The sequence below is a fragment of the Xiphophorus maculatus genome, chromosome 6 (genome assembly GCF_002775205.1).
Source record: "Xiphophorus maculatus strain JP 163 A chromosome 6, X_maculatus-5.0-male, whole genome shotgun sequence".
Taxonomy (NCBI): domain Eukaryota; kingdom Metazoa; phylum Chordata; class Actinopteri; order Cyprinodontiformes; family Poeciliidae; genus Xiphophorus; species Xiphophorus maculatus.
The window spans coordinates 20,809,879-20,837,533 of record NC_036448.1 but is presented as its reverse complement, the minus strand read 5'-3'; the positions used below and the strand labels follow the sequence as shown (position 1 = coordinate 20,837,533).

Below are 27,655 nucleotides of genomic sequence, written 5' to 3'. Positions count from 1 at the left end.
AGTCTGATCAGTTCTGCCTATTTTACGCTCCTTTAAGAACAAAATGTTAGCTTTGCTAGCTTGTAACTTTAAATCCAAACAGGCTGCTTATGGCCACGCCCCCCAACTCATCGTTTACATCTTTAAAACGCAGAAGCATCAAGTGGTTTCTGGATAGTACATCAACAGCAAAACTCTTGTTTTTTGTTTCAGCAGCCACTGTAGTTGGCCAAATGTGCTCGAGTTCTGCTTTGGTTGCTAGGTAACAGGCTGGGCTTCCATGGGGTTGCTAGGTAACGGCAGAGTGCCTATATGTTACATTCTGAGGTTTTTTTGAAACAGATCATTTTCAAGTCACCATAAAACATTAACTTATTGCCAAAATCTTCTAAGTTTTAAGAGCTTAGGTTGTTTTTAGAAGCAGTGTAAGTACAAAAAGATAATATCGCTTCACATTTTCTATCAGGTCAGGGTTTTATGGACACTCTTCTAGAAGCTTAATGTCAGCTTGTTTATCTATTCCAAAACCAGTTGTGTCCAGGTTTAATACTAGATTTAGGTTTACAATTTCTCTAAAATATCTCCTGCCAAGGGCCATCACTGTCTACAATAACTCTTTGAAGACTTTGGATTAATGAGTTGCAACAACATTTAATTTCCCTTTGTGATCAAAAACGTATTTTTGAATTGAATTTGAATAAAAATTCCTCATTATTTAATTCTGTGCACCTTGTCCTGGAGAAGGATTAACAACGTAAAAATACAATTAGTACCAACGTGTCTCATTTGTTTTTATGTATGCCGTTTTACCTCAGCAGCTTAAACTCCTAAAAGTATACCTTCACTGAAAGATTTACTTCCTCAGTTGTAATGATTTAAAACTTACTAAGCTGTAGCTAACATTTAACCTGAGGTTACCAGATTTTAATGATGAAAACACGTGTAGCTCTCTCCCTCCACAAACTAAAGAAAGAGAGGAAAACTGAAGTTTTATGGCATAATCGGTTCTTCCAGTTTACTTTGGAGCTCTCTCACGCCACCTGCTGGCTGATCTATTTCAACAAAACACTGTTTGTATATATAATGACAAAACATTGAGTGTGAACACCAAAACCATGGGTTATGCCATATATGTTGGTGAAAGAACAGATTATTTTAGCTTGCAGTGTTTTTAGTGTAGTGCAGGATAGTAAAACAACCAGAAATCCATATTTTTCCACAGCAGACAGTGGAAAAAGGAGATCAAACTGTGGCTGCTTTTGCTGAGAAACACGGTCAATAAGAGTGAAACACTTCTGTGTGTTTACTGTCATCGCACTCAGAGCAGCTGTGAGGAAAGCAGGACAGAAAGAGAGGAAGGGGAGGTGGCGACAGCATCACGGGCAACGAGCAAGAGGAGAGGAGGCGAGTTCATATGAAGGAGGAGTTTCACAGAGAGTGAGAGAGGCTATTAGAGATGGTGAGAAAAAGCAGGAGAGAGATATAGGTTGTGTGAGGGAGGAAGATGCTGTTGCCAGGGAACGAGACTGAGAGAGAAGGAACCATCTTTTGCAGTTTGGGAGAGGATGAAAAGTCAATTCAAGATGGATACAAAATGGACTAAACTGGAGGAAAACAGGTGATCCTGCCAACAACCAGCCTGACAGAATCAAAGGAAAAAGGTAGGCAGCTGGGATTACATAACCATCAGAACGTTGCTCCCATACGGCTGACATCATCCGAACGGATTAGAGCCCGGGGGTTTTAGTGTTTGCGGGTGGAGGATGATGATGAGGGGGGAAGAGCAGACGCAAATTGGAGAAAAAAAAAGAGAATACCGCAAAGAGTTGGAATAATTATTTTTTGCCCAAAAGTCAGTCTGGGATCCGTCTGGATAAAAGATGAGAGCACAGTGATGTCACCTCCAGACTCCCTTCATCAATCCTCTCTCTACAGGAAGACACAACTTGCCTCCATCGGCAACATCAGTACGCAACAGGAACTACAGCGTCAATAAGACAGGAGGGCACCACCTGGAGAGGTAAACAGTGATGACCCTCCGTCTGCTGATTTAAGGAAAAGCAGAACTACATCATTATATAACGTAAGTGTTCTGAAAGATTTTTGTTTCTGGATTGCCACTGGATAAAAAAAATCTCAGGATAGACTCTCAGGTCTCTAGACATAAATCTACAGCTGGTTGAAGCACCATTCAGCTACATTAAATTATCTATCACAATTCAGATTGAAGGAATTTCTCTTCAGAAATGTTTCTTAATATAAATTTAAAAAGAAGTCATTGTTCCTCTGACAGATTATTTCACTTTTAATATTATAAAAATGAGCATGAGTATTCACTAATGTCTGGTTTCTACTAGTTACTAGGCAAAAGAAAAACATATGAAACTACAAAGAAAAGGCGAAGTTGTACAACTGAAATAAAATCTAGGAATTACTGTTAAACATTTTCCTAACTTCAAAATAAGAGAGAAGAGAAAAAGAAAGGAGAGACAAAACCAAGATTCAGAACCAGTCTTGACTAGTCCACTTTCAGCATCAACCACCATAAGAGAGATGAAAAAGAGTTACTGGGTCGGATGTCGGCTCTGAAACTCTCCTGGAAATCCAACTTGCATGTCTGTTCATGTGGTTCCCGCCTTCGTCTCTCTAAGCTGTAGGGATCGTCGAGTTTCTTTTCCAACTGATTCTGGTTGCTAAAGGTCACTCTTAGATTCTTGTCTAGCCAAATTCACACTTTGAATACGAAGGAGAAACTGTATATTGCACAGCTTAACACAAAGATAGACAAACAGAAAGCAGATGATAATGCGCACAACAGCAAGAAAACAAAAAGACAATGTAACTAGTTCTTAAAAAGGTTGATGAGTCCTCTTTTTGAAGCAGTCAGTCAATTCTTGATGGATTAAAAGTTCTCTGAACTTAGAAAATGCGCTTCTGGGAAAGTAGTTATATTTATTCCATTGAAAAATCACATTTGAATGAATTAAGCTTTTCTGAACTTCTAAATCACTTGTGTCAAACTCAAGGCCCGAGGGCCAAATTTGGCCCGCCGTAGGTTTTTATGTGGCCGTCTCCAAATTACAACAGCTTTTTGTTGAAAACCCCCCAGTTTTTCAACAAATCTGTAAAATTCACACAAAGTCAACAGATCTCCACATTTTTTCCAGATTTTTTAAAACTGAAATTTCTTCTCAAAATTGGCCTAAAACATTTGGTCTAAGTGACTGCTGCCTCAGCCTTACTTAATGTCAAGTTGTAGTCCGTGATCGATACAGCGATTAATAAAAACTCACATTTAACATGCTATATTAGCACAAATATTGTAAAACCTTCTCAAAAATATTTCAAAATTCGCACCACAAAATCTATAAAACACAAAACACTCATAAAATTCTGGATGGACTGATCGGTGTGAAAAGATGTTCAAATAAAATATTATTTAATTAAAATAAAAATTAAATAACAATTTAATGGGTTTTATCAATACATTCAGGACAAACAGATTTTGATGTGACCCATCATGAAAATGAGTTCAACACGCCTGATCTAAATGGACAAAGTAACATTATTCCTATAATATGGACAAACATTCGGCAAAAACCTTTTGAACATAACAACCAATGACCTAAAATCAGCTCTAGTAGGTGAAAGGTTAACTTCCAGTTTTAAAGTGAAAACTGCATCTTTAGAGATTCAAAGATTATTAGCTTATATTGTAGTTTATTGAAGATGTTTTCACTTGTTTTCAGGTTTTAGCTAGGCGATTACAGCAGAAAATGAGCTAGCTTCAGGGCTAAACAGTTTATTATAAAGAAACTAAGTGATCTTTTCACAAAGCAAATTATTTTAGATCATATTATTAAACAGAGCATTACCAAACTAAATCTTTTATTACTGTTTATTTTGTGGGGACATTAAATGCTGCAGAGGATTTCTAATGTTTTCAGGCCTTATCATCCCTCCTTTTTGCCTTTAGATAAAGACAAGCAAGTTGAGGAAACTGAGCCTGTAATAAATCCTTTCATCTGAGTTATCTTTAATCCTCAATAACGCTTTTCAAGCTGCAAGTCAACACAAATATCGCTCTCTCACGGGGGAACTCCTCTGCTTTACTGAATTTCAAAGGGACAAAACCTGTCAGGAGAAAAACCTGTAATCACTGTCTTGTGCAACAGTTTGCTTTTCATTTCTTTTATATTCTGGTTGCCACAAAGGCAAAGGCAGTCCTGCTGCCATCTGGACACAAATCCTCACCAGACACGTGCGTCTGTGTCTCAGATGTTCACTGAATGGACAAGCAAGGCTGTCAAAGTGACATTTGTGACTATAATCCTCATTGCTCATTGAGCTATTACCGATTTCTGTGAGAGGCAGTTCAGCCTTAATAGACAAACAAGAACATTTCGTTTCCAGGATTGCAAAAAAACGTTGCAACTTACGCGTTTAAACAGTCAACATCGATTCCCCAATCCCAGCACAGCAGCATCAGGAGCCTGTAGGCACAGAGCATGTGTCTTTTACCCCACAATTGCAGTTTTAGATCCAAAAATAGACTGTATCAAATCAGTTCCATCCCACTGGACTAATGGGCCAGGGTGACGTCTGTTAAATAAACTCAGGTTGGGACAGAGATGTATTTGTGAAGGAAAATCCCTTTGATGGGTTTGCTCTACTTAGCTTGACTGATACTTGTATAAATGATTCAAACACAGCAGACTCTGCAGATGCGCATCAAAAAACCAGAAATGGAAGTTAATGCAGTAGATGAAGACCTGTGCTTTGGTTACGTACATGCACATACGAGATGAGTGTGCTGCCTTCAGGGAACGGCTGCTGTATGAGCAAATCAGTGTTTTATTTTAGTCTCCTTCCCTGCAGCGGCTGGGGTCAAAAATCCACTTTCACATGATGTCACGCATTCGACGACCATTTTCCTGTAAATAGTCAAAACTGTGAGTTAGAAATTAAATATATTACAAATATGCTGCTTTAATGACAATTCTTATGCTTTTTATGTACTTTTCACTTCTGTGTGAAAGACTTTTTGTAGATGAGATAAATATAATGTTCCATGTAGCACCAAAAGTCAGCATTATTGTGTAACGTCAAGCTGTTTTAATGCATGTTGTGTTTCACCGGTGCTGTAGCTATTCACTAATCCTGTTTGCGGCTTCAGGCTGAATTAGAAGCTACCTTTCAAATAAAATTGTGTTTATAACATCCAGCTTTTTGAATGTTATAAAGGGAGCCACCCAAGGCTCAATATTAGACTCTGATCTATTTTCCAGTATTTTCAATAGCATTGGTAAGAGTACGGCTAAAGTCCAACTTTATGAACAGGATGCTATAATGTATCGGGATGCACGATATTATCAGCATAGTATCGTTATCTGTCGATATTAAAATGTAATATTAGACATTGGCCATTCCGTCAAAATAACTCAGTATAAAAGGCGTTTTGTTTTTTTGTTTCTATATGACAAACCAGTGATGATGATGCCTGCAGCATAGCACAAGCAAATTTGTAGTGCTTGAGTGTTGCCATTGTCTTAAAAAGAGCAAATGTCATGAATAAATTTGACATTAAACAACGCAATTGAAAGTGTTGCATCATTTTCATCTTCCTTTTTAGCATTTGCATTTGGTAGCAGGCTAAACTGACAAAGATAAAGCAAAAATTTAACTCCACGGTAGATAAAGCCATATAGTTTCAGTAAGTAGGTATAGGAAAAAAATATTGGTATTGGTTATCGGTCAAATACGTTTTAGTGTATCAGCATATCGGATATCAACCAATATCATGCATCCCTAAAATTGTATTTTTTTGTATATTCTACTCCACAGGCTGTTGACGAACTTTGATTTAACTTATAGCTACAGGCAATATTGCCTTCAAGTTGGTTCTTTATGAAGTGGTTCACTTGTTTTCAGTTGTTTTCTTTTATGTAGAAAACAGTTTGTTTTCCAAAATGGATAAATAAGTCATATTTTTGAACATTTAGCAATCAGTTCCTCTGGGCTCAGTTTTATGCTGCATTATATTTGATAGTTTTTCTGAATAAAAATGGCAAGAATGTGTTTATAGGTAGAAATGCTCCTTTATGCAGATGATAAAGTATGTTGTTCTGAGTCAAAAATGTTTGAAACATGTCAGTGATCACTGAATGGCTTAAATTGGTACTTCAATGTGAAATAAACTAGAGTAATGCACATTTTCAGATGCTATTCCCAAAAATATTATTGATATTTATACCCTATGTGTAAACCCTATTGAGCTATCATACTATGGCACTGGTCAACAGTCAAAAAAACTGTCTGAGGTTATTCAACTGTTTTAGGGTAATTTTGATGTGCTGAATCCAAAAATCACATCGGTTTTGCTCAATCAGGTCAACTTTTTGAACTATGGAAAGTTCAGAAAGTTATCACATATGGTTTGGTTTCCTAATAATCTGGGATGATGAGCAGAGGGAGAGACTCCGTCAGGACAGAAAACAGATGGAGAATGGATGAGAAATATTAACGGAAATGAACTGATGTCACAAAAATGTCATCTAATTCGATTTCTCTGACTCAAATTAGAATAAAAACCTGACCTGATGGAGAAAAATGGATGTCATTTTTGGATTCAGCGGCGCAAAATAATCCTAATTCAGTTGAAAAACCAAATATTTTTGTAACCCAGTGTTATCATAGCAACCTTCTTTTCAAATACATTTTGAGCATTTGTTTAAAGGTCTGAATGTTGGATTGAGCTTTATTATTCCTGTTTTATTTATTAGTTGTGAAAAAACTTGTTCAAGCTATATTTTAACATTTTATGGTAATATAGGTTAGTATAAGCTGTACTACTGCAGTTTACTTTGGTCCCTTATTCTACACCTGAGCTTAAAGCTGTGTTAAACACAGCTGTGTTAGCTGTGTTATCCCCCCACGATAGAGTGGGGGGATATGACTATAGAGAAAACCTTAACTTCAGAACTTTGAAGGCTCGTACAACAATGAAAACAATGTGCATTTCGGGGGTTGGTGTGAGGATCTGGAATAAACTCTCTAAAGAGCTGAAGCAAAGTCCAAGTATGAGACATTTTAAGAAAGGTCTCAAGGCAGCTATTATTCAAAGTTATAAGGAAGAACAAGGGGGATAATCCTGGTTGGGAACCAAAACTTTAGGTAGGATGTCATCAAGTAGGTGGCATGTCGGCGCAGGTGTGGGTAAATATATAAAGGTATGACAATAACAGTGTATTTTGTCTATAAGCAGATGGGTGTGTATATGGGTGTATATACGTATATATGTTTATATATGTAAATATATATATATGCATGTGTACAGATGTGTATGTGTGTGTATGCACTATTTTCATCTAGCTGAGGAAATCTTATTAGACTTATTATTTCCTTTGTCAGAAAGGATATCGGACATTGAAAATACTGTGATAAATTACAGCTGGAAAAGGGGTATGACTACATAAGTTATACTTCAGCATACTCCTTTTCAGACTCATAATCACCGATGTAATGTGTTTCTTTATTGGTTTTTTTTTCTTTTTTAAAAGAAATATATTATGTACTTTGTGTTGTTTACACTGTCGGTGAAAGGTTTGTCTGAAATAAACTAAACTAAACTAAACTAACTAAAAAAACACGATGTGTTATAACACATTGTCTCTCACCCTTCACTACGTATTTCCTCTTTCTGTTGTCCAAAGCGAGCTGAAGCCCGTCCTCCCTGCAGAGGATGGGTACAGCAGAAGCCACTTTGCGAATGGACAGCATGGAGGTCAAGGACGAGTGGCAGGACGAGGACTTCCCCAGGTATTTGTCTACGGCTGGGTCTGTGTGCAGTCTGAGACAAACAGGTTGAGATGGATGGAAAATGAGTCACGTGTGCGTCTGTCAGACACTAATAGGGGAGCAGGTGTGTTCTTTCTGTTGTGAGTACATGGAGAAACTGTAGCATGTCAAAGAACAAAATAGCAGATGGCAAAGCATAAAAGACGTCAGTGGAAAACGTGTGTTATGTTGTAATATAGTGTATTAGAATAAAAGTATATATCTCCTGTCTCCTCATATAAGTCTTTATTGCATCTAATAATACATGCATTGGTATAATCAGAGTTATTATGAACAAATATATTAGAAGAAATGAAAATAAGGTTACACTGGTTTCTGTTTTGCTTTTATTTTTCTGAACAATAACCATTTTAGTGTGGATTCCACAAATTCATGACCTGAAGAATGCTTTTCAAATTTCATGTGTAATCAAAGTTTCACCATGAAACCCCCAAATAACTGTGTGTGCAGGCAGTTGCCTCCAGAAGTCCCATAATTAGCAGGAATAGATTGTAAACGACTATTTGCTGCAGTCACAGCTTTGGTGTTTTGCGATATGTCTTTACTTGTTTTGCACATCTAAAGACGGAAAATTTTGTTTATTTTTCTTTCTCTAAACATTAATTTACAATGGCTTTGCCACACACTGAGTTGGATATATATGCATATAGACTTTGAATAGGTCATCTTTGGACATGGAAATGCTTTGAAATAAACCATTCTTTTGTATTCTTCTAGTGAAAATTGAAACTTTGCACCATCCCGTTAACTCTGACCAGTTTCTCTGCAGAGGAAAAACATCCCCACAGCAAGATGCTGCCATCACTTGGTTTCACAATCTAGACTGTGTTTCTAGGTTGATCTGCAGTGCTCGTTTTCCTTCACAAACCGAATTGAACATGTAGGCTGAGCAATTACATTTTGGTCTCATCTAGCCACAGTAACTTCTTTTTAAGTCTTTGCTGTCATTCTATTCGACTCTTCCAGAAACTGGATTTCCTTTTGCTCATATTGTTTTAAAAGAAACCCTGGTCTCTCCAAATAAAATATGTTAATGTTTGTGCTTGTAATGAGACAAAATGTGAAAAAGTTGGAGGTGTATGAATACATTTGAAACACCTCAAACAGCCGACTCAGTCAGCACATCAGCTTGCCCATACTTACAATGTTTAGGGTGTGTTTGGATAAATTCCTATCTTTTTCTCAGTCTGCATGTTGGTACAGTAAAGATACTATCTACTGTAATCCAGACTTTATTTCTCCCACACATCGAGCTTAAAGGTGTCTACAGAATAAATCCTTGAGGGGAGTTGGTAATTATAATGGTGTCTCAGAGAAAAGACGATTACATTGAGTGATTATATAAAAACTACAGATAAAGAGGGAACAATGAGAGTATTTCTACTTTCTACAGAATTGCTGTTAAATTGTTTTAATGTATAATTTTATTTGTGCCATCTGTGCAGGCCCCTGCCAGAGGACGGAGTTGGTCTCACTGACAACAGAAGCAGTAAGTGGAATAAACACCCAGCTTTCGATCATCTAGCATAAACTGTACACTTACACCTGCTTGTTGTTGCAGATCCTCCCACCAGCCTGAATGTCGGGGAGTCCATGAACCAGAGAAAGCGCCGCACACTGGTCGCCCCCGACATGAACCTGTCCCTGGATCAGAGCGAGGGCTCCGTTCTCTCGGACGACTTCCTGGAAACGCCCGACGACCTTGACATCAACGTCGACGACATTGAGACTCCAGATGAGACCGACTCACTGGAGTTCCTGAACAACGGCAACGAGCTGGAGTGGGAAGGTCAGACAAAAGGAAGATTAAGACCCCATAATGAGGAGTTGATTCTTCTTCATCATGAATTATGATGGTGAAAACAAAGGGAGAAAATGCAGGCAGATTGAAACTAAACTATAATAATAAACATTCATTACAACTAAACGTAATGAACCCAATGAGAGAAAAATCTATTTATTTATTCACTCAAACTTTTTTAAATTTTTGCATATAAAAAATATGTAAAATCCCATTAAACTAATTAAATACAAATAAGAGCTGCAATATTTTTAATTTTGCTGCTTTATTTTTGATCATATTGATGCACAATGAAGTAAATTATTTGCTAAAATTAATTAATGGACGAATAAATTAACATAAAGCTGACTGACCTTGTTTCTTTTTTGTTTGTTTGTTTAGATGACACTCCTGTGGCCACAGCCAAACGTCTTCCAGGTGAAGGTGAAGAGGAGAGAGACTCCTCTGGTCGTCTGTGGCGAACGGTGATAATCGGCGATCAGGAGCAACGGATTGACATGCAGATCATCAGACCGTACCTGCGAGTGGTCACCCATGGAGGTTAGCTAAAGTGTCTATTCAGTCATTCATAAATGAATATGAACCTATCAGTGAGCCTACTGACACATCACCAATGTCCCCTTCTTTGAATTGATGAAAACTGACACCTGCAAATTGGGAATACTTCATAATAACCTCAGCTTTAACTCAGAGTTGTAACTATCACAAGTTTGATCTTCTCAAAATCATTTGTACATTTTTTCTGCCTCTAGTACAATAACTTTGAGGATAAAATGTTCATTTGAAGCCAAAGACACCTCACTTTTTTAGGACCCAAATGCAGAAACGACAGCTGTACGGTGTACATTTTAGGACAATCCTCAGGTCTCAGGAAAACATCCTCACACAAAACAGCCTCAGATGTAAGACCACAGACAAAGAGTCATCAGATCTCTGATTAAACGGCGTCAGAGTAAAAAGTCTCAGAAAAAACGGAGTCAGATTAAAAGCGCCACAGAGAAGCTCCCAACAGGTGACGCCATTATTATAATACATTACATATGAATGTACTATATAATATGTAGATTTCCTTTTTCATTAATCTTATATCTTGCTTCTGGAAGACTCCATGGCGGTATAACTGATGTTTTTGGGATAATTTCTAACTTATTTACTTGATTTTTTAAAAGTTTTCTCTTCATTTATCCATCCAAAAGTCCCTGTTCTTTTGTTTTTTTATGCTCTACGTGGATTTAAATGTCTTCTGTCTCACAATGCTGAGTATTATGCTGTAAATTTAACCATTAATTTATTGTGTTCTCACATTTTTACCTCCATTGCTTGTGTTGGTGTGGATTTAAATGCTCATGTACGCCATGATGTAAGCCGCTTTTACCGTCTGCCAACGTCGCACAATGATGACGTATTTTGACAATGGCGCCACCTTTTGGGAGCTTCTCTGTACCGCCTGATTTATTCTGACGCCGTTTTTTCTGAGATCTTTTTGTCTGAAGTCCTTTTTGCTAAGACATTTTATTCTGATGGTGTTTAGTCAGAGATCTGATGGCTTTTTGTCTCTGGTCTGACAAATGAGGCCGATTTTTCTAATGTTTTCCTGAGACCCGAGGATTGTCCTAAAATGCACACCGTACAGCTGGAGGATTATGATGAAGATGAAGATTTGATGAACACCAAAAAAATCTGAAAAACAAAAGTCTTGCATAACAGAATGCAGAATTCAAACAAAAGCAACCTTCATGGTTTCATGAAACAAGGATATTGGTGAAAAGATAAGCAGTATTTATTTTCAATTGTGAGTGTTCACCATTTTATGCTTGATCAATGAGTATTATTTATAAAAGTGTCTGACTTCTAGTTAATAATCTGGTAGAAATAAAACAAAAACGTCATAAATGGTCAGTGCCTTGAATGTGTCTTCTTCTCTCTCTCTCAGGTTATTATGGTGAAGGTCTGAACGCCATCATTGTGTTTGCAGCCTGCTACCTCCCTGATAGCAGCTGTGATGATTACACATACATCATGGAGAATCTGTTTCTGTACGTTCTTCTGATGTCTCATTGCAGCATACTGCATCATCTTCAGTCTCACTTTACTGCATAATTCATCGAACGTCACAAACACGCTTTCCTTACTTTAATCATCTTAAAAAAGCCTATATAATCATTTTTATGTTTCAATATTTTGTTGTGTTCAGACTTGTAGTTAGTTGTGTTCATTTATAATTGTAAATTGAAAAATATGTGTATATATAATACACAAAAATCAGCTGAGAACATGACCAATAAAGCTTAAGAGTGGTGATATTCACTCTTAAGCTGAAAAAAAATATGAAAAAATTGCAACAAACCGGCACCTTGCAGAGGGATTTAAAAGCACCCTGTCACCTCAGTGATGAATGACTCCTTGTGAACTAAAAATCTGAGATTCTGGGTGCAGTTTTGCAATTCCTGCTCCACTTCTGACCAGCATTGTCACTCTGAGGCACCAGGTTGATAGAAGTGATGAAATGTCAAGTGCTTTTTCCTTCATTTGGCTCAGACACAGAGAAAAAACAACAATATTGCTTTAAACTAAGTGTCTTTGTTCTCAGGTACGTTGTGAGTAGCCTGGAGCTGCTGGTGGCTGAAGATTATATGATTGTTTACTTGAATGGTGCAACTCCTCGCAGGAAGATGCCTGGAATCAGCTGGCTGAAGAGATGCTACCAGATGATTGACAGAAAGTAAGAAAAATGACATCATTAGCAAAAACAGGTGGCCATACTTAGATATTGGAGCTTAAATCTTTTCGTTTGTGTTTGCAGACTCAGAAAAAACCTGAAGTGTTTGATCATTGCACATCCAACATGGTTTATCAGAACCGTCCTGGCCATCTCAAGACCATTCATCAGGTCAGACACATTTACTCTCATTCTGCTTATTGGCTGTGATTATTCCCCTAAATTTAAAGAAAATATTGAACATTAGTCATAATAATAAAGGTCGTCGAGGCTGTGCATTGAAATATTAACCTACAATTAAATTTATTATATGACTGTAGGTGTTTTTGCTTGACCCCACATTAGTCACCTTACATACTAACTGTAAAAAACCTGTGAAGACAATATTATTTCCCCTTCATTTGGTCTGAAATCTTTTAAATCTTTGTCTGGTGTAAACCCTGTATAAACTTTATTAGAATGGGAACACTTGGGGTCAAGTTGAATAGGTTTTTCTAATATGAAATCAGGGAAAATTGTCATTTATTTGAGATGTATTTACCATTCCAGTGTGTAAACAAAGTGACTCCATCTTAAGCACAAGCAGAAAACTAATTTGCCTCATTAACGGTCAGATTATAGACTTTCCTTTGCATGTTTACAACTTGTACATTTGTCGGTTTCATTACTCCTGAATAAGTCAACAATTTAAATTTTATAGAATTTTGATGTGCAGAAACCACATCAAAATTTCTGCACATCAGAAATTTTGATGTGCATTTGATCTAACAAATAGAAGCTGTTTTGATGGAGATAAATTTGACCTTTAACACTAGAACTACCAAAGATTCCCAAAATGGGAATCTTCGTCCAGGTACCAGTTTGGCCCTCCAAGAGAGGGTGTGAAGAGGCGCCTTTGTTATGTAAATAAGGCCATTACTATCCTGTTCCAAGGACAATCAGCGTGAAAGGTGAAGTAGTGAGTTTGGCTCTCCTCCCCCCTGCTCATCTACAGGGATGCTAATTAGACCATTCAGAGTCGTCAGTTTGGCCACATTTGGATGCTAATAACCCAGTTTGGCCCTCTCTCAGTAGTTCTAGGAAGATACCCAATTTGGCCCCTCTTGGTAGAGATAGGAATTTCTCAAAATCCTGGTAGTCCTAGTGTTAAAAGACGCGGGTTGATAGCAGCTCACCGTGGCTGCATAGCAACCGTCTCTAAGCAACCGTGACGGGGGGCGGGGCGTCCTATTCAGGTACCAAAACCTCCTCAGCTTTCCTGCAGCTCACCTTTCGAAAGACGATTGCTTCCTGGGTCCTCCGACCTGAACAAGCTTCTTCTTTACCAGCGAAGTGTGAAGTTCAGAAGTTTACATACCCCGGCAGAAAAAGACAAACCCAATGACTTCAGTCAGGTTTAAATGCTGTGATTACTAAGTTTTGTTCTGTGACATGAACAAACTAATATTTACCTCAGAAATTGTATATCTTTGTTATATTTTTCACCTAGCTGGCCCGATGAAGCAGGTAGATTATAGTGGATTATAATCTATAAACAAAACATAATAAGTCATGGCTAATGTTGCAGGAGTTTCTCAAAACACAAAACGTCTGGTTTCAGCTAAACTCCTCAAACTTTCCATGAACCGTTAGACACAAGATATCTACTGAAACATGCTAACGTGATTAGCTGGTGATCTGCTTGTTCACTAAGCTAGCTAGAGCTAATAAACTGTAGCTAACGCCATTTTCAGGAGGTAACAGAGGTAACAAATAACACTGAAACATTTCTGCTGATAAAAGTAAAAACGGGAATTAATGGAGAAAAACTATTTATAATAAGAACTACATGGTGCCTTTAAAAAGCTAACAAAAACAAACTGAAAATATAGATTACAACTTTCTTTGTTTTAACTGACAGCCATCTTGGTAGGCAGTTGCTATGGCAACAATAAACAAGCCACAACAATACTAGTACATTACAGCTATTATTCATTTACAATTTTTGAGTCTTAAGCCTGATATTAAAAACGAGGCTTAATCAATCCGACTCAACTTTCAACAAGATTTAGAAATCACTAGTTATAGTTTTTATCTTTTACTTTGTCATGTTGTTTACATCTATTTATTATACATTTTCTTTCCCACTCTCTTTTTCCTCTGTACAAAAGAAAATAAATGTTTGACTAAACAAGCAAAATTAACTTTCCAAAGTATAGATATTGAAAAAAGTTCTCCAAATTATCATATATGGCAAGAATGTCAAACTCAAGGCCCGAGGGCCAAATCTGGCCCGCCATAGCTTTCTATGTGCCCCTCTAGACTCCAAATTACAGCAATAGGCCCCTCCAGTTTTTCACAAATAACCGGAAAATTCACACAGAAATCAACAGATCCCCACATTTTTCTGAGTTTATCAACATTTTTTCTCAAAATTGTCCAAAAACATTTTGGTTCAAGTGACCGCTGTCTCAGCCTGACCTGATGTCAAGTTATAGTCCATGACCGATAGAGCGATTAATAAAAGGTCACATTTAACATAATTTATTAGAGCAAATATCGTAAAAATTCCTTACGAATATTTCTAAATTAGTGCCACGAAATCTGTGATGTTGATGGCAGAAAACCACAAAAACAATCCTGGATGGACTGATTAGTGTGAAAAGATGTTCAATATTATGTTATTTTAAGGAACACTTTTAACAATTGAATTGGTTTTTATCAATACGATCCGGCGCAACAGGAACTTTATGAACATTCAGATTTTGGCCCAAAATGGAAATGAGTTTGATGCCCTGATATTTGATTAAAAACGACTGAATCCTGGACTATTTAGAATGTAAACAAGAATAAAGAGGAAGATATTTGGTGGTGGAATGATGTCACTCCACCAGCAAAGGAAGATTCTGTGATGTCACTGGCGATTCAGTCTGTGATGTCATCAACTGAAGGATTGTATGCAACGCAATTCTGCATATTTTTCATTGCTTGCAATATCACTGACCAGTTCAGACGCAAAGCTCTTTCCGGTAGTTTACCAATCGAGGATTTTACTGATTGTATTTAGGAGAAAATGTCTCATTATACGCCGAGATACCACAGTGGGATGATGGGACCCCACGCGAGAAGGGGAGGCCAGCAAAACCCCCAAAGCAGGTTCCCTCCTGCACACCCGAATGCCTTACACGGGGAAATCCACAGGCTGAGTTACCTTCTGGAAATGGAGAGAGCCAGGAGGTTTGAAGACAACCAGAAACTGTCCCACCTGGAGGCCGAGCTGGAAGAGACCAAACTCCAGTTAACAAAGCAAAAAGCTCTCAAAGAAACTTTTATCAACCAGGCCAAAGACGCAAAGAGGGAACTTGAGAGACTACAGAAGTTCAGTGATCCAGCAGTCCGTAACGCTGCGGTCATTGCTTCCAAGGTTCACAACAACGTGAAGTACATGAAGAAGAAGAACTTGCAACAAGACTTGGAGGAGTTAAAGGTGGCCCACCTCCTCAGCCAGGAAGCATTTGTGGCTGAAATACAGGCTGAGAGGAAGAAAAGTCAGGGACTCCAAGAAGAACTGGACAAACTCCAGACTTCCCACGAGGAACTGCGCTCTGAGTATGAAGCATCCGATGCTCTGCTGAGGCAGGAGGCCGAGACTCAGAAGCTTTATGAAGCGAGGCTGAGTGAGGAACAACGACTGCTGGAGAACTTGAGAGCTGAGAAGGACGACATGTTTAAAGAAATGTCCCAAAAGATTTCATTCCTGCAAGATGGCGAGAAACTTTTGCAGGACGAATTAAATCTGATCAAACGTTCATATAATGAACTGACCTGCAAATATGAAAGCGAAGTATCTTCACTAAAGCAAGACTTGGAAAGATGTCGGCAGGAGGCGACAGATGAGAAAGACGCCAACATAGAAAGAACGAAGGAAAATCTGCAGCTTATTAACAATCTGAGAGCTGAGAAGATGGAGCTCTTCCATAAAATGTCCAGAGAAATCACAGTTCTGCAAAAGAGAGAGAAGCAGATGATAAAACTGGACCAGTTTAACTTCTTCTACGAGGAGCTAAAATGTAAATATGAAAGAGGCATTATGGATATACAGCAGCAGGCTGAAACGTACCAGAAGAAGATAAACCCGGAGGAAACTGTTCTTACAAACAGAGAAAAGAAAGAGAAGGTTGTGCATGAAAGAAACAATTGTGAGCTGCAACAACAAGTAGAAAACCTTCAGCTGCAGATGAATCAGGAGCGAAAAGATCATCTGGAGAAATCAGAGGAGGACAAGGCTCGTCTAGACAACCTGAGAGCTGAGAAGGAGGAGCTCTATCAAAACATGTCCAGAGAAATCACAGTTCTGCAAAAGAGAGAGAAGCAGCTGATAAATGAACTGGATCAGGTTAACTTCTTCTACGAGGAGCTAAAATGTAAATATGAAAGAGACATTATGGATATCCAGCAGCAGGTTGAAATGTACCAGCAGGAGAGAAAAGCTCAGCTGGAGAAATCAGAGGAGGACATGGCGCGTCTAGACAATATGAGAGTTGAGTTTGCCGTCCTCCAAGATAAAACAACAACTGAGATTAAATTCCTTCAAGACAAGGAAAGGAGTGTCCAGGCTGAGTTGGAGAAGGTTAAGAGTTTGTACCTGGAGTTAAACCGGCTGTATGAAACTGATGTCACTGCATTAAAACAGGAAGCAGCAAAATACCAGCAGGATATGAGTTGTACGATAAATGATTTGGACAGAGAAAGAGAGGATGTACTGCTGCCCGACACTGTGACAGCTGAGGAAGAAGATTTCCATCAAAAACACATCCCAGTTTTCAAAGAGGAGAAAGACTCACAGAACCAAGTCAACCCGGTTAAAGTCTTCAGTCCAGAGGTTTCTTCGGAGGAGGAACTCTCAGAAAAAACCTTATCAAGTTGTTCCACGGATCCAGAATCCACAGGAGAGACTGAGATCGCTGGAGAAACCATCCTGGAGGATTTAAACAATCCAGATACTAAAACCCTGCAGGATGGTAAAAAGAAAAAATCAAAATTTTCAATTTGGAAAAAAGTCCAAAACATTCTGCGATTGAAAAAGCCAAAAAAAACACCAAAAGATTGAAGACGATCAAGAACATGTTTAATGTTCTTGATTTGGATATTTAGAGGAGAAAGACGTGAGAGGTCTGTGAACGGGGCGCCATGCCACGCTCCGTCAAGAGGAAATTTAAAAACCATGAAGTTTTTCCCCATCGACTAACTAGAAAATAGATCCCTTCCCGACCCGATTGGAAAAAACGTGGGCAGCACGGTGGTGCAGCGGTTAGCGCTGCGTCTTCACAGAGACCATCTGTGTGGAGTTTGCATGGTCTCCCCGTGTTTGCGTGGGTTTTCTCCGGGTGCTCCGGTTTCCCCCCACATCTCCTAAAACATGTAGGTCAGGTCAGTTGGTCACTGTAAATTGCCCCCAAAACACTTTAAGAAACTCCAACCATGTCCAGTATTATTGTTAAACTTGTAAAATGAATTGAATTAGCCGAACGTTAGCCCTTTTCCCTTCGCTGGTTTAGTGGCAGACGGCTCAGTGCCGCAACTTGGCTCAGTATTTATAGCAACGTATTGATTTAAGAATTAATATTTCTTCTTTTAATAGTAATAATTTCTGTTTATTTTCACTGTACTTGTGCTTTTATGGTTTGTCCTTTAGTTTACCTTTTCTACTCACTTTTTATATTAAATTGCACTGAATTGTAGCTCGTTATTCTGTTTAAATCTGTATTTTAAAGAAGATTAGCAAAAGGATCATGCAGTGGCTTTTTTAGGGCGGCTGTGGCTCGGTGGTAGAGTAGTCGTCTTGTGACCAGAAGGTTGTAAGTTCGATTCCAGCTTCCTGAGCCACATGTTGAGCTGCCCCGGGGCGGGGCACTTAGCGGCAAGTTGCCCCCCGACCTGCATGTGGGTGTAAATGTGTGTGTGGGTGAATGTGACTGTAGTGTGAAGCGCTTTGAGTGGTCAACATGACTAGCAAGGCACGACACAAGTTCAGTCCATTCACCTTTTTTCTTTGATAAATCCTGTTTTTCTTTTTATACCAAACATAAAAAAGCTGATTTAACAGGTTTGGATTTATTCAGGTTCCAGGATGTTAAATTAAGATTAGAGTTAATCTGTACATAATATTAGATGATAATTGTAATCATAATTTAATACTCCGGACCATGAAGAAGCTCAAACTTGTTATATCTGGTTTGTTTGTTATAAGAAAAAAACAGGTTTTATCATAAATAAAAGTTACTGTGATCTTTCTGTTAGTCTTTATTTAGAAATACAGATTCAAGCTTAACAAAAAAGTGCAATTTAACATGAAAAACTGTAGAAAAGGTAAAAAGAAGAACAATCTATGAAAGTATGAAAACAGAAAACTTAATCAGAAATTATTTCCATCACAGGAAGAAATCAATTCTTAGATGAACATTTTGTAATAAATATAAAGCTTTTGTGTTGTTGAGCTTATGTGTTGTCTGCTTGTATAAAAGAGAAGAAAAGGGGCAGGAAATGCCTAATCCAGTTATTTTTTTAACCAGCTTTATAGCTGGTTAAAAGAAAAAGTGTTTTATTTCTGATGTTACTTCTAGGTTTGGTTTGTCAACCTGGGTTCAATTCCCAGTCCTGGAGAATCTGCTGCATGTCTTTCCCTTCTCTCTCCTCCTTCTCTCTTCCCTTCTCTCTAATTTCCTGTTCAACCTGTTAAATTACGGCCTAAAAAACTTTATTCGAGCCTAAAAGACTTTAAAAAACTAAAACATACATTTCACCTCATACATTTCGCGGTGAGGTTCATAGCTGGTGAGGCACTGACGTCATCAGAATCAGATTTGCAAATAGATGCATAGATTGACAGCAGTTTACAGGTTATGTTTCACTTCTGCATCCTTACACATACAAACTGTAGCTCACAAAACACACATTTTCTTAAAAAACAAAACAAAATAAATGTTATTACTGTCTTACCTGCTTCGATTGAAAGTCCACTTGAGAAAACTTTTTTAGTGTTGTAATGTAGTCATCCATGTCGAAAGTCGGGATAAGCGAGAGGAAAAAAATCACTATCTCTATTATAATCTATCGCTGCACTTGACTTGCTTCCCGAATCGTTTAGCCTAGCTCGCTGTCACTTACTCGGCAGTTGAGGAGTGAACAAGACGAACGTCTGGGATCTTGAGCGCCCCCTGCCATGAGGCAAGAGAACTGCCTGCCTCACCTCGAACCTGTTCTCTGCCGTTTATAATCGCTCATTACACGAAACACGTTACACAAACACAGTTGGTGACAAAAAGCACTGTACATTATATACATAAGCTAAATTATTGGAAATAAGTTCACATATTAAATTTGTTTAAACCGTTTTATTGACGCCGTACAGCAACATGCTCTCTCCGCTTAGCAGCCAGCGCAGAGCCAGGGGTTGCGCAATCCAAGGTGAGGCAGAGCTCGCTGCTGCCTCACCGGCATCGCTTCCAAGCATTTGAATGGGAAAATAAGAAAATTCAGCGATTTTGAACAAATAAAAATCGAAATTGGTGAAGCTACATGAAAAATAAATATTTTTTAGTACAAACCACCGGATGAATAGAACAATTTAAATTACTTTATGATTATATATTTTCTTTCTTTCCATGATGGCAGGTGAGGCACTGCCTCACCTGCCTCCCCTGACCGCACGTCACTGGCTGCCACCTTGTCGTGGTGGGGGGGTTTGAGTGTCCCAGTGATCCTAGGAGTTATGCTGTCGGGGCTTCATGCCTCTGGTTGGGCCACCCAATGCAGACAGGTCCAAGGTGAGGAACCAGAACCAAGTGCAGCCCAAAGATCCCTTATGATGAAAACGACCGTTGGAAACAGTGGTTCTGCTCGCCCCTACATGAGGTCCCACCCTGGAGCCAGGCCTGGGGGCGGGGCACGTTGGGGAGCCCCTGGTGGCCGGGCTTTAACCCATGGAGCCCGGCTGGGCTCAGCCCGAAAAGAGCCCATGGGTTCCGGCTAGAAATAGTCGGACTCACTGCAGTGCATGGCTCTGGTTCTGGAGCCGGTCTCCTTGAAAGGGGTTGGATGTTCTCCCACCCTGGAGTTGCCCCTTGTGAGAGGAGTGGGCTTTCTTGTTGCCTCCATCTTGGTGCCTGTACGTTGGGGTGAACAAGAGGATAGCCTCTCCCTCTACCTACGGGTTTGGGTCGGGTTCTGACTGTTTACCCACCTTTTTAAGTCCTTGGAGGGGGTACTGGAGAGTGCCCCTCCTGGGAGCTGCCTTGTTTTACTGGAGGGGTTTTCTCCGTTGGGTCTCTGGGCTCCCTTAGAGACGGGGTGAGAAGCCCAGGAATCCAGGAGTCACTGATGTGTTTACATATATCCAGGGTTTCCCCCAGGGTATTATAAGCCCCCTGACCTCCTGCATCAAGGTAGGAGTCAAGATGAAACCCCACTGCGTTGCTCTGCTGTGCAGCTCGATGTGAACTGCAGGTATAACATGTGGTTGTGCTTGAAGAGGAGCGTTGAGTGAGCAGTGAGAATGATTTATCTTTGTGAACAAAGAATTATGTTGCCCAGCGTGGCTCTGTGTCTGCGCTGTAAACTTTATGTCTGTGCTCTTAGCATCTTTTCATACAAAAACACGATGGTGAGGGAAGAAACGCAGTTTAACCTAATTTGGTTCTAATTACAAAGACAGGAAATCCACCTGCCACACGTACGGCTGAGAGAGAGCGAGACGGGGAGGCCGAACAAAACCAAGCGATTCTTTATGTGGGAGGATGACAAATAACCTGACTGTCCCAGTGTCTAATACTTTTAAAAATCATATTTTATAGGAAAGTATATTAATGTGGCAATAAATGGAACAATAATACCAAAGATGTATCTTGATTTTGACCTTGAATTTTGATCCAAACATCAAAAATGTAACATGGACTGTTTGGCCTATGAGAGATTATTTTAAATACTTGACCATTTTCCAATGCATATACTGCAGCATATCACTGTAAAAATCTTTAAAATTTGGATGTAAACATAGAAATGTGCTTATTGAATACAATTTGATTCCTATTTACATGTATGGACACATCTAAATACAAGCTGCTTTTTATATTCTATCAATCAATCAAGTTTATTTGTTTTGCAAATTTCATCAACAAAATGGCAGATTAAAGGGCTTTAAATAATAAAAACACAAAAATATGTTTAATTGTACATGTTCATGATCTCCACAGTGTGAAGTTTCTGGATAAGATTCGATACGTTCACACCCTGGAAGAGCTCAGTCACATCATCCCCATGGAGCATGTGCAGATTCCCGACTGTGTGCTGCAGTAAGTCCTCTCCACCACCAGGGGTCGCTGTTGAGATGCCGCATTCTCACAAAATGCAAGCAAAGGTTCAGACCCATTCAGCAGAATACTATTTCAGGAACTTTATCACTAAATGAAACATATTAGATTGATTAATTACACACAAATTGATGTTTGAAAGCATTTATTTCTGTTAATTATAATGGTTTTTTGCTTATAGTTAATGAAAACATGACATTTACAATTAAAATATGACATCAGACCACAAAATTAACTATTTTTAAAAACAGAAATTTGGTCTTAAATAAAAGTGTGTTTAATACTTCATTGAAAGTTGTTATTGTCATAAGGCACCTTTAATCTGACAAACCAGACTTATTGGGATAAAAATTATAATCTTCACTTATTTAAAATATTAAAACCTTTCTGGAAAATCTTAAAAATATTAACTATATTTCAAGTTGATTCAATAATTTGACTTTCCCATTCTTTTGTATCTCACAATTTGAAATACAATGTTTTTTCTTCAATATAAGAAGAAAGATATTTCTTAGTAAAGCTTGCTGTAAAATAAAAAAAAAATCTAATTTAAAGGAACAGTTACAGTTTCTTCACATCTCAGAAAACTTGAGAAGTGCAGTTTGTTCCGAAGCAGAGGAGCACCAGTCTTGGAAACATGGAGTATGCTGGTTTTTGATGACCTGGTTCATTTTTAATGGGCAATTCAGACATGGATTTTGGCCCAACATATTTTATTCCTTTGTATCTGTCTCATATGAGGATACCTATAACATAGATCTGTAAAAGTCACTGCAGCCAACACTATATGTAGCCATCATGTATCTTCTTATAAGGACATTTTTGTACCATATTGCTGCTACAAGTGGGAATGAAGCAGCATATTACTCACATTATTTAATCTAATTTAGGTATGATGAAGAGAAGCTAAAAGCACAAAAGTTGAGGTAAATAACACATTTTCCCTTAAAAAAAAAGAAAGAAATCTCCACCATTATTTGAAGTAACCAAATTGTATTTTTCCTACAGACAGGAACAAGAGCAGCAGCAGCAGACCAAGTCAGCTCTTCCTGGAGAAAGGTGACCTCTTTCTGTTTCATGCAGCTATGTTATGCAACACTCTCAGAAACCTTTTTTTAGCTCTATTTCTGTCACATCAGCTATCAATTCAAGAAATCCTGTTTATTATTTTTGCGAATATTTGTCAGCTAATCTTTAGCACTAGATGACTGAGAAAATACTGATGTTTCTTTATTGCTTTATTTGAATGTTATTTTCAGGCCAAAGTCGATGCTAGCATCGGTTAACAGTGACATCTGACATTAAGGTAAGAGGTCCCAGTCATTAAACGGTCCGTCGTTAACTCTGCACTCCGGCTTGTAATGTCAGTCCTCTGTAACTTATATCTGACACACAGGGACAGTTGATTTTCACACACATTTGCCTCTGTGTGCAAAAGAAACTGCAAATTAAATCCTGCATAAACATTTGTTGGGAATCTTGGCCTCCAAGCCCTAGTCGCCTAATTATTACATCACCTCGAGTCTTTAATTCTTGAAATAGTTCAAAGATCCTCCGCTGGTGGTGCTAATACAAGATGTCCTGCAAAAGTATGCAATTCCCTTTTTTTTTTTTTCTCCGAAGAGTTTTTGCAGCGCTAGTGGCTTGTATTTTTTCAACAGTAGGCAGACAGGAAGGAGGGTGAGGAAAACATGCGGCAAAGGTCGTGGACTGGGAGTCGAACCCGTGACGAGGACTAAGGCCTCCAAACGTGGGGTGTGCTAACCCCCTGCGCCACCACAGCACACCCCCACTTGGACTTTTTTACATATTGTCACGTTATACCACAAGTTATAAATCCGTCTGTTCTGTGAAGGCCTCAAAGGTTTACGGGAGAACATCAGAGAAAGAGCAGCATCATGTAGACCAAGGAACACCGTAGGGTGTCAGGGATAAAGCTGTTGAGAACTTTAAATCAGGTTTAAAATTTAAAAAATTACCTGTACTTTAAACAACTAATGAACAGAAAATGGACAGAGAACATGACAACAAACTCACCAAGATAAGGCTGATCAGACTAACTAAAGACAACATTATTTAAAGAACCAGCCAAGAAGTTCAAAGTAGCTCTGGAATCTGTTTACAGTTCAGATTTCACTCCTAATCCAGACTTCTGGCCTTTTTTGGAAGAGTTGTCGTATAAAAGCCAAGAGACTTTTTCCACATTTACCTTTTCCTGATGCTTTTCTCGAGATCACAAGATGATCAGTGTTAAACCTGATTCTATCTTTCAAATGCAAGGCACTGCATGCAGTTGTGCATACATTTGAAGGATGGAATCAGGTTAACACCAATCATCTCATGGTTTTGGTACAAAGAAAGTTTGGTTTCTCAAGATTAACTCGTTATCTCAACACAATTTAGTAAAAGTATATCCAGAAAACGCAAAGCATCTCACAACGCCCGTCGTAGCAATGGGTTAGAATGACTCAGTCAAAGTAAAGACCAAACTTAAGAAGAGAAAATAATGTCTTTAGGTGACTGATATTGAGTTACGTTTTATAGAACAATAGGCAGAAAAGTTATTTCTTGATGTATAAAATTCAATTATAAACAGAAAATGGCCAAAAATAACTTGCATCTTTATTGCAGCAATAGGTTCCTCTACAATGTGTTGAATACAAATGCATGAAAGTCATGAGTGAGTTTTCTTCCACCTTACAAAACTGCATTACTCCGTTGATCTGTCACGTTAGGTCTAATGTGATGGAATGATTGGAGTTCGTGGACAAAATGTTGATACTTTAGCAAGGCATCGTAGATGAGTCTTTGGTTACGATGAAGTATGTTTTGACATAAAAACGTCAGCCATTACATCCAATTAAAGAGTGATTTGAGGAACAAGTGTATTTGTGAATACTAGAAAATTTCGGAAGAAATTTAGCCGGGGCCTGCCAAGGCGCGGCCGTGGGGTTCGGGCCCGGCGTCGTCGCGCCACAAATCGGCGTCGACGCCAAAGAACGCCGCGACGTAAGCAGTGGCACGCGGAGAACCGCAAGAACGTTAAGCGAGGCGGACGTGCACCGTTCGGTACGATTTAAAATGTTGTCAAGGCTTTTATTTTGGAAGTTTTGTTAAACTTCATTTCAAAGGGCCAAACTAATCCCATGCGTAATAGTCCTTGGGTTAAAATAGTTATATAATGCTCAAAACACAAGTAGCTGATGTAAAAATATTCAAGGCTTTTATTTTGAAATTTTCAGTATGCTTCATTTCAAAGGGCCAAACTAATACCACGTGTAACAGTGCTTTGGATGAAAAAGTCAAATAAAGCCAAAAAGAGCAATTACGTCATGTAAAATTATTCAAGGCTTTTATTTTGAAATTTTCAGAATGCTTCATTTCAAAGGGCCAAACTAATACCACGTGTAACAGTGCTTTGGATGAAAAAGTCAAATAAAGCCAAAAAGAGCAATTACCTGATGTAAAAAATATTCAAGGCTTTTATTTTGAAATTATTATTATGCTCCATTTTAAAGTTCCAAACTAATCCCATGTGTAACAGTGCTTTGGATGAAAAAGTCATATAAAGCCAAAAACAGCAATTACCTGATGTAAAAATATTCAAGGCTTTTATTTTGAAATTATTATTATTCTCCATTTTAAAGTTCCAAAGTAATCCCATGTGTAACAGTGCTTTGGATGAAAACGTCAAATAAAGCCAAAAACAGCAATTACCTGATGTAAAAATATTCAAGGCTTTTATTTTGAAATTATTATTCTCCATTTTAAAGTTCCAAACTAATCCCATGTGTAACAGTTACTGAGTTAAATCAGTTATATACAGCCCATAGCAGCAGGTAGTTCTAAAGGCCAGTTCTCAGTCCTGATCTGTTTCAACTGAGGATAGATAGAACTACAGCGATGCGTATTCGTAGTCCAAATCAGCAGCCAATAGCCTCTTGAGTTCCGTTGCTATGGCAAATAATGGTCTCAGCAGGTGTGAGCTCTGAGCTGTGAGCTCTCAAACACACAAGTGTGTTTGAGCAAACACACTTTACTGAAAAAAAGCATTGGAAACAAATCCTTCTTGTTCGGGAACCGTAATACATATTCGAAAAGCGTTTCGAGCGTATGACAGTTCAATGTGTCTTCTGCGATAGTCCCGAGATTCATATCTGTAACTCACTCAGAGCATTTACAGTGATGAGAGAAAGAAATGTTGTGCCCATATCTGATCCGAGGTCGGCTGTCACTCTAATTTGAGCAAAAATGAGAAACTTTGGGTCGCTTAGAGGCAAATTGTGGACAAACCATAACTGGTATCGACGAGCCGTCTTCACTTTCGAAGAGATCACAGACGTATCTACAAAATGAAATTTGAATGGCATTTCTAGGTGAATTTGTGACGACACAGCAAATCCTCAAAAATAGGGTATTTCTAGGATTTTTCCCATTGAGTTATAATGGGGTTTTTTTCGTAGTTTTTTGCGAATTATGTCGCCACGTTAAGCCCAAATCCCACCAGAAGTAATAGCTCCAATGGCGTGAATTTTCTGCACGTTTTGATACCTCATTTGTAGGTGTGCACCCAGCGGTACGAGCCGCATTAACGGTTACGGAAGAAAAATAAAGATTAAAGAGACGCTTCTCTCCGACAATAGTAATAGGTTCCTGCCATTGCTTTGCATGGCAGGCCCCAATGAACCTACTGAATGCTGCTCTCTGATTACTGTCAGACATCAAGCCTGGCTCCTTTTCTGCCAAGTCATGTTTCAGGTCGCGCAATTCAGCCCGCGTGTGAATCCAAATCCAAATGTTAGCTAATCCTCAGACCGGCTCCCCGATGTTACATAAAACACAGCTGCTCCCCTCATCTATTCAGAACCGTCCAGGTCTATTTTTACTGGGCTTCACAGACGAGTCATGAGCTGCTGTACCGGTCATGAAATCAGGAGAAATACCTGCCTGGGCCAGTCAGAGTGGGTTGGAGTGGGAAAAGTACATGGGGTTATTTCAGAAATCCAACCCCATGAGCTGTCCTGTGGGTCCGTGCGCTCCTCTCTGCCCTCGTACATCACAAGATCCTGCAGCCGGTGGACTGGCTGACATCCCAAGAATGGAAACAGGCTCTGTCTCCCAACTGGTGTGATATGTGTCAGGTTGGATTTAGTTTAGATTTACAGCCTGTGATCTCTACACACTCCTAAGTATTAACAATATCTATGTGAACAATGCACCTATTGTTGCATAAAGGTTGCACAAAATACTCAAATTAAACTTTTTGTTTTTGCGTTGCAGCACAATGAGCTGAAGATCTGCTGGGGAACGGTCATTCAGTAAACTCAGCGGCTTCTGGCACAGAACGGACCCGTTAGCTGCAGGACAATCACTCCTCAGTATTTCTCTTGTTACTCACTTAAATCAATTCAGAACCTGTTAACTACAAGATGTTACAGATAAAACTGTTTGCTTTCTGCATGTGAGATTGAGCTGTACTATGACGCATGTCAACTATTTTAAATTAAAAGAAAACCGTACAGACTCCTTAAACCGACTCTACTTGCAGATAGAAACAAAGTGAAATATTTTGGCATGGGTTTTTCTTCGGTTTAATGAATTTGCTTTCTGAATGATGTGCAATGACGTCCTTCTTCTTTAACATGTTCTAGATGTTACTGATGCAAAAGTATTGAACAGTCGTCAGGTTTTCCAGCGTTAAATATGCAGTCGGCATGCTTGTTTGTATCCTTTCCTTCTTAGGTATTTGTATTTGTCTTGTTTGTAAATTCTAAAAAAAAGGCTTTTTAAAGACTGAAAGACTGAATTGTTATAGATAAAATAAAATATATTTAAAGAAAGAGAGCCTGAAGAATTACTTTAACTGTTATCTATGACAATGTGCCATTTAATGTTTCTAAAAAATAAAGCAAAATAAAAAATAAACTGGATTTGTCTGTGTCATGAATGCTA

The 27,655-nt window shown here is 38.7% G+C and overlaps 1 protein-coding gene across 2 annotated transcripts; it reads left to right on the top strand.

Annotated features, from left to right (window-relative positions):
- Positions 1 to 1,404: 1,404 nt before the first annotated feature.
- LOC102222888 (caytaxin-like) lies at positions 1,405 to 27,638 on the top strand. 2 transcript variants are annotated; one of them, XM_023335612.1, is made up of 14 exons: positions 1,405 to 1,640; positions 1,915 to 1,999; positions 7,692 to 7,797; positions 9,282 to 9,325; positions 9,398 to 9,625; positions 10,019 to 10,177; positions 11,571 to 11,673; positions 12,228 to 12,359; positions 12,441 to 12,527; positions 21,587 to 21,685; positions 22,594 to 22,629; positions 22,712 to 22,762; positions 22,963 to 23,009; positions 26,984 to 27,638. In XM_023335612.1, exons 3-13 carry the CDS (start codon positions 7,721 to 7,723, stop codon positions 23,000 to 23,002), a joined length of 1,056 nt encoding a protein of 351 aa, XP_023191380.1. In that variant the 5' UTR covers positions 1,405 to 1,640; positions 1,915 to 1,999; positions 7,692 to 7,720; the 3' UTR covers positions 23,003 to 23,009; positions 26,984 to 27,638. The 2 variants fall into 2 exon arrangements, with proteins under 2 accessions (XP_023191380.1, XP_023191379.1); XM_023335611.1 differs by having other exon boundaries at positions 1,406 to 1,640; positions 1,915 to 2,062.
- Positions 27,639 to 27,655: the final 17 nt, after the last annotated feature.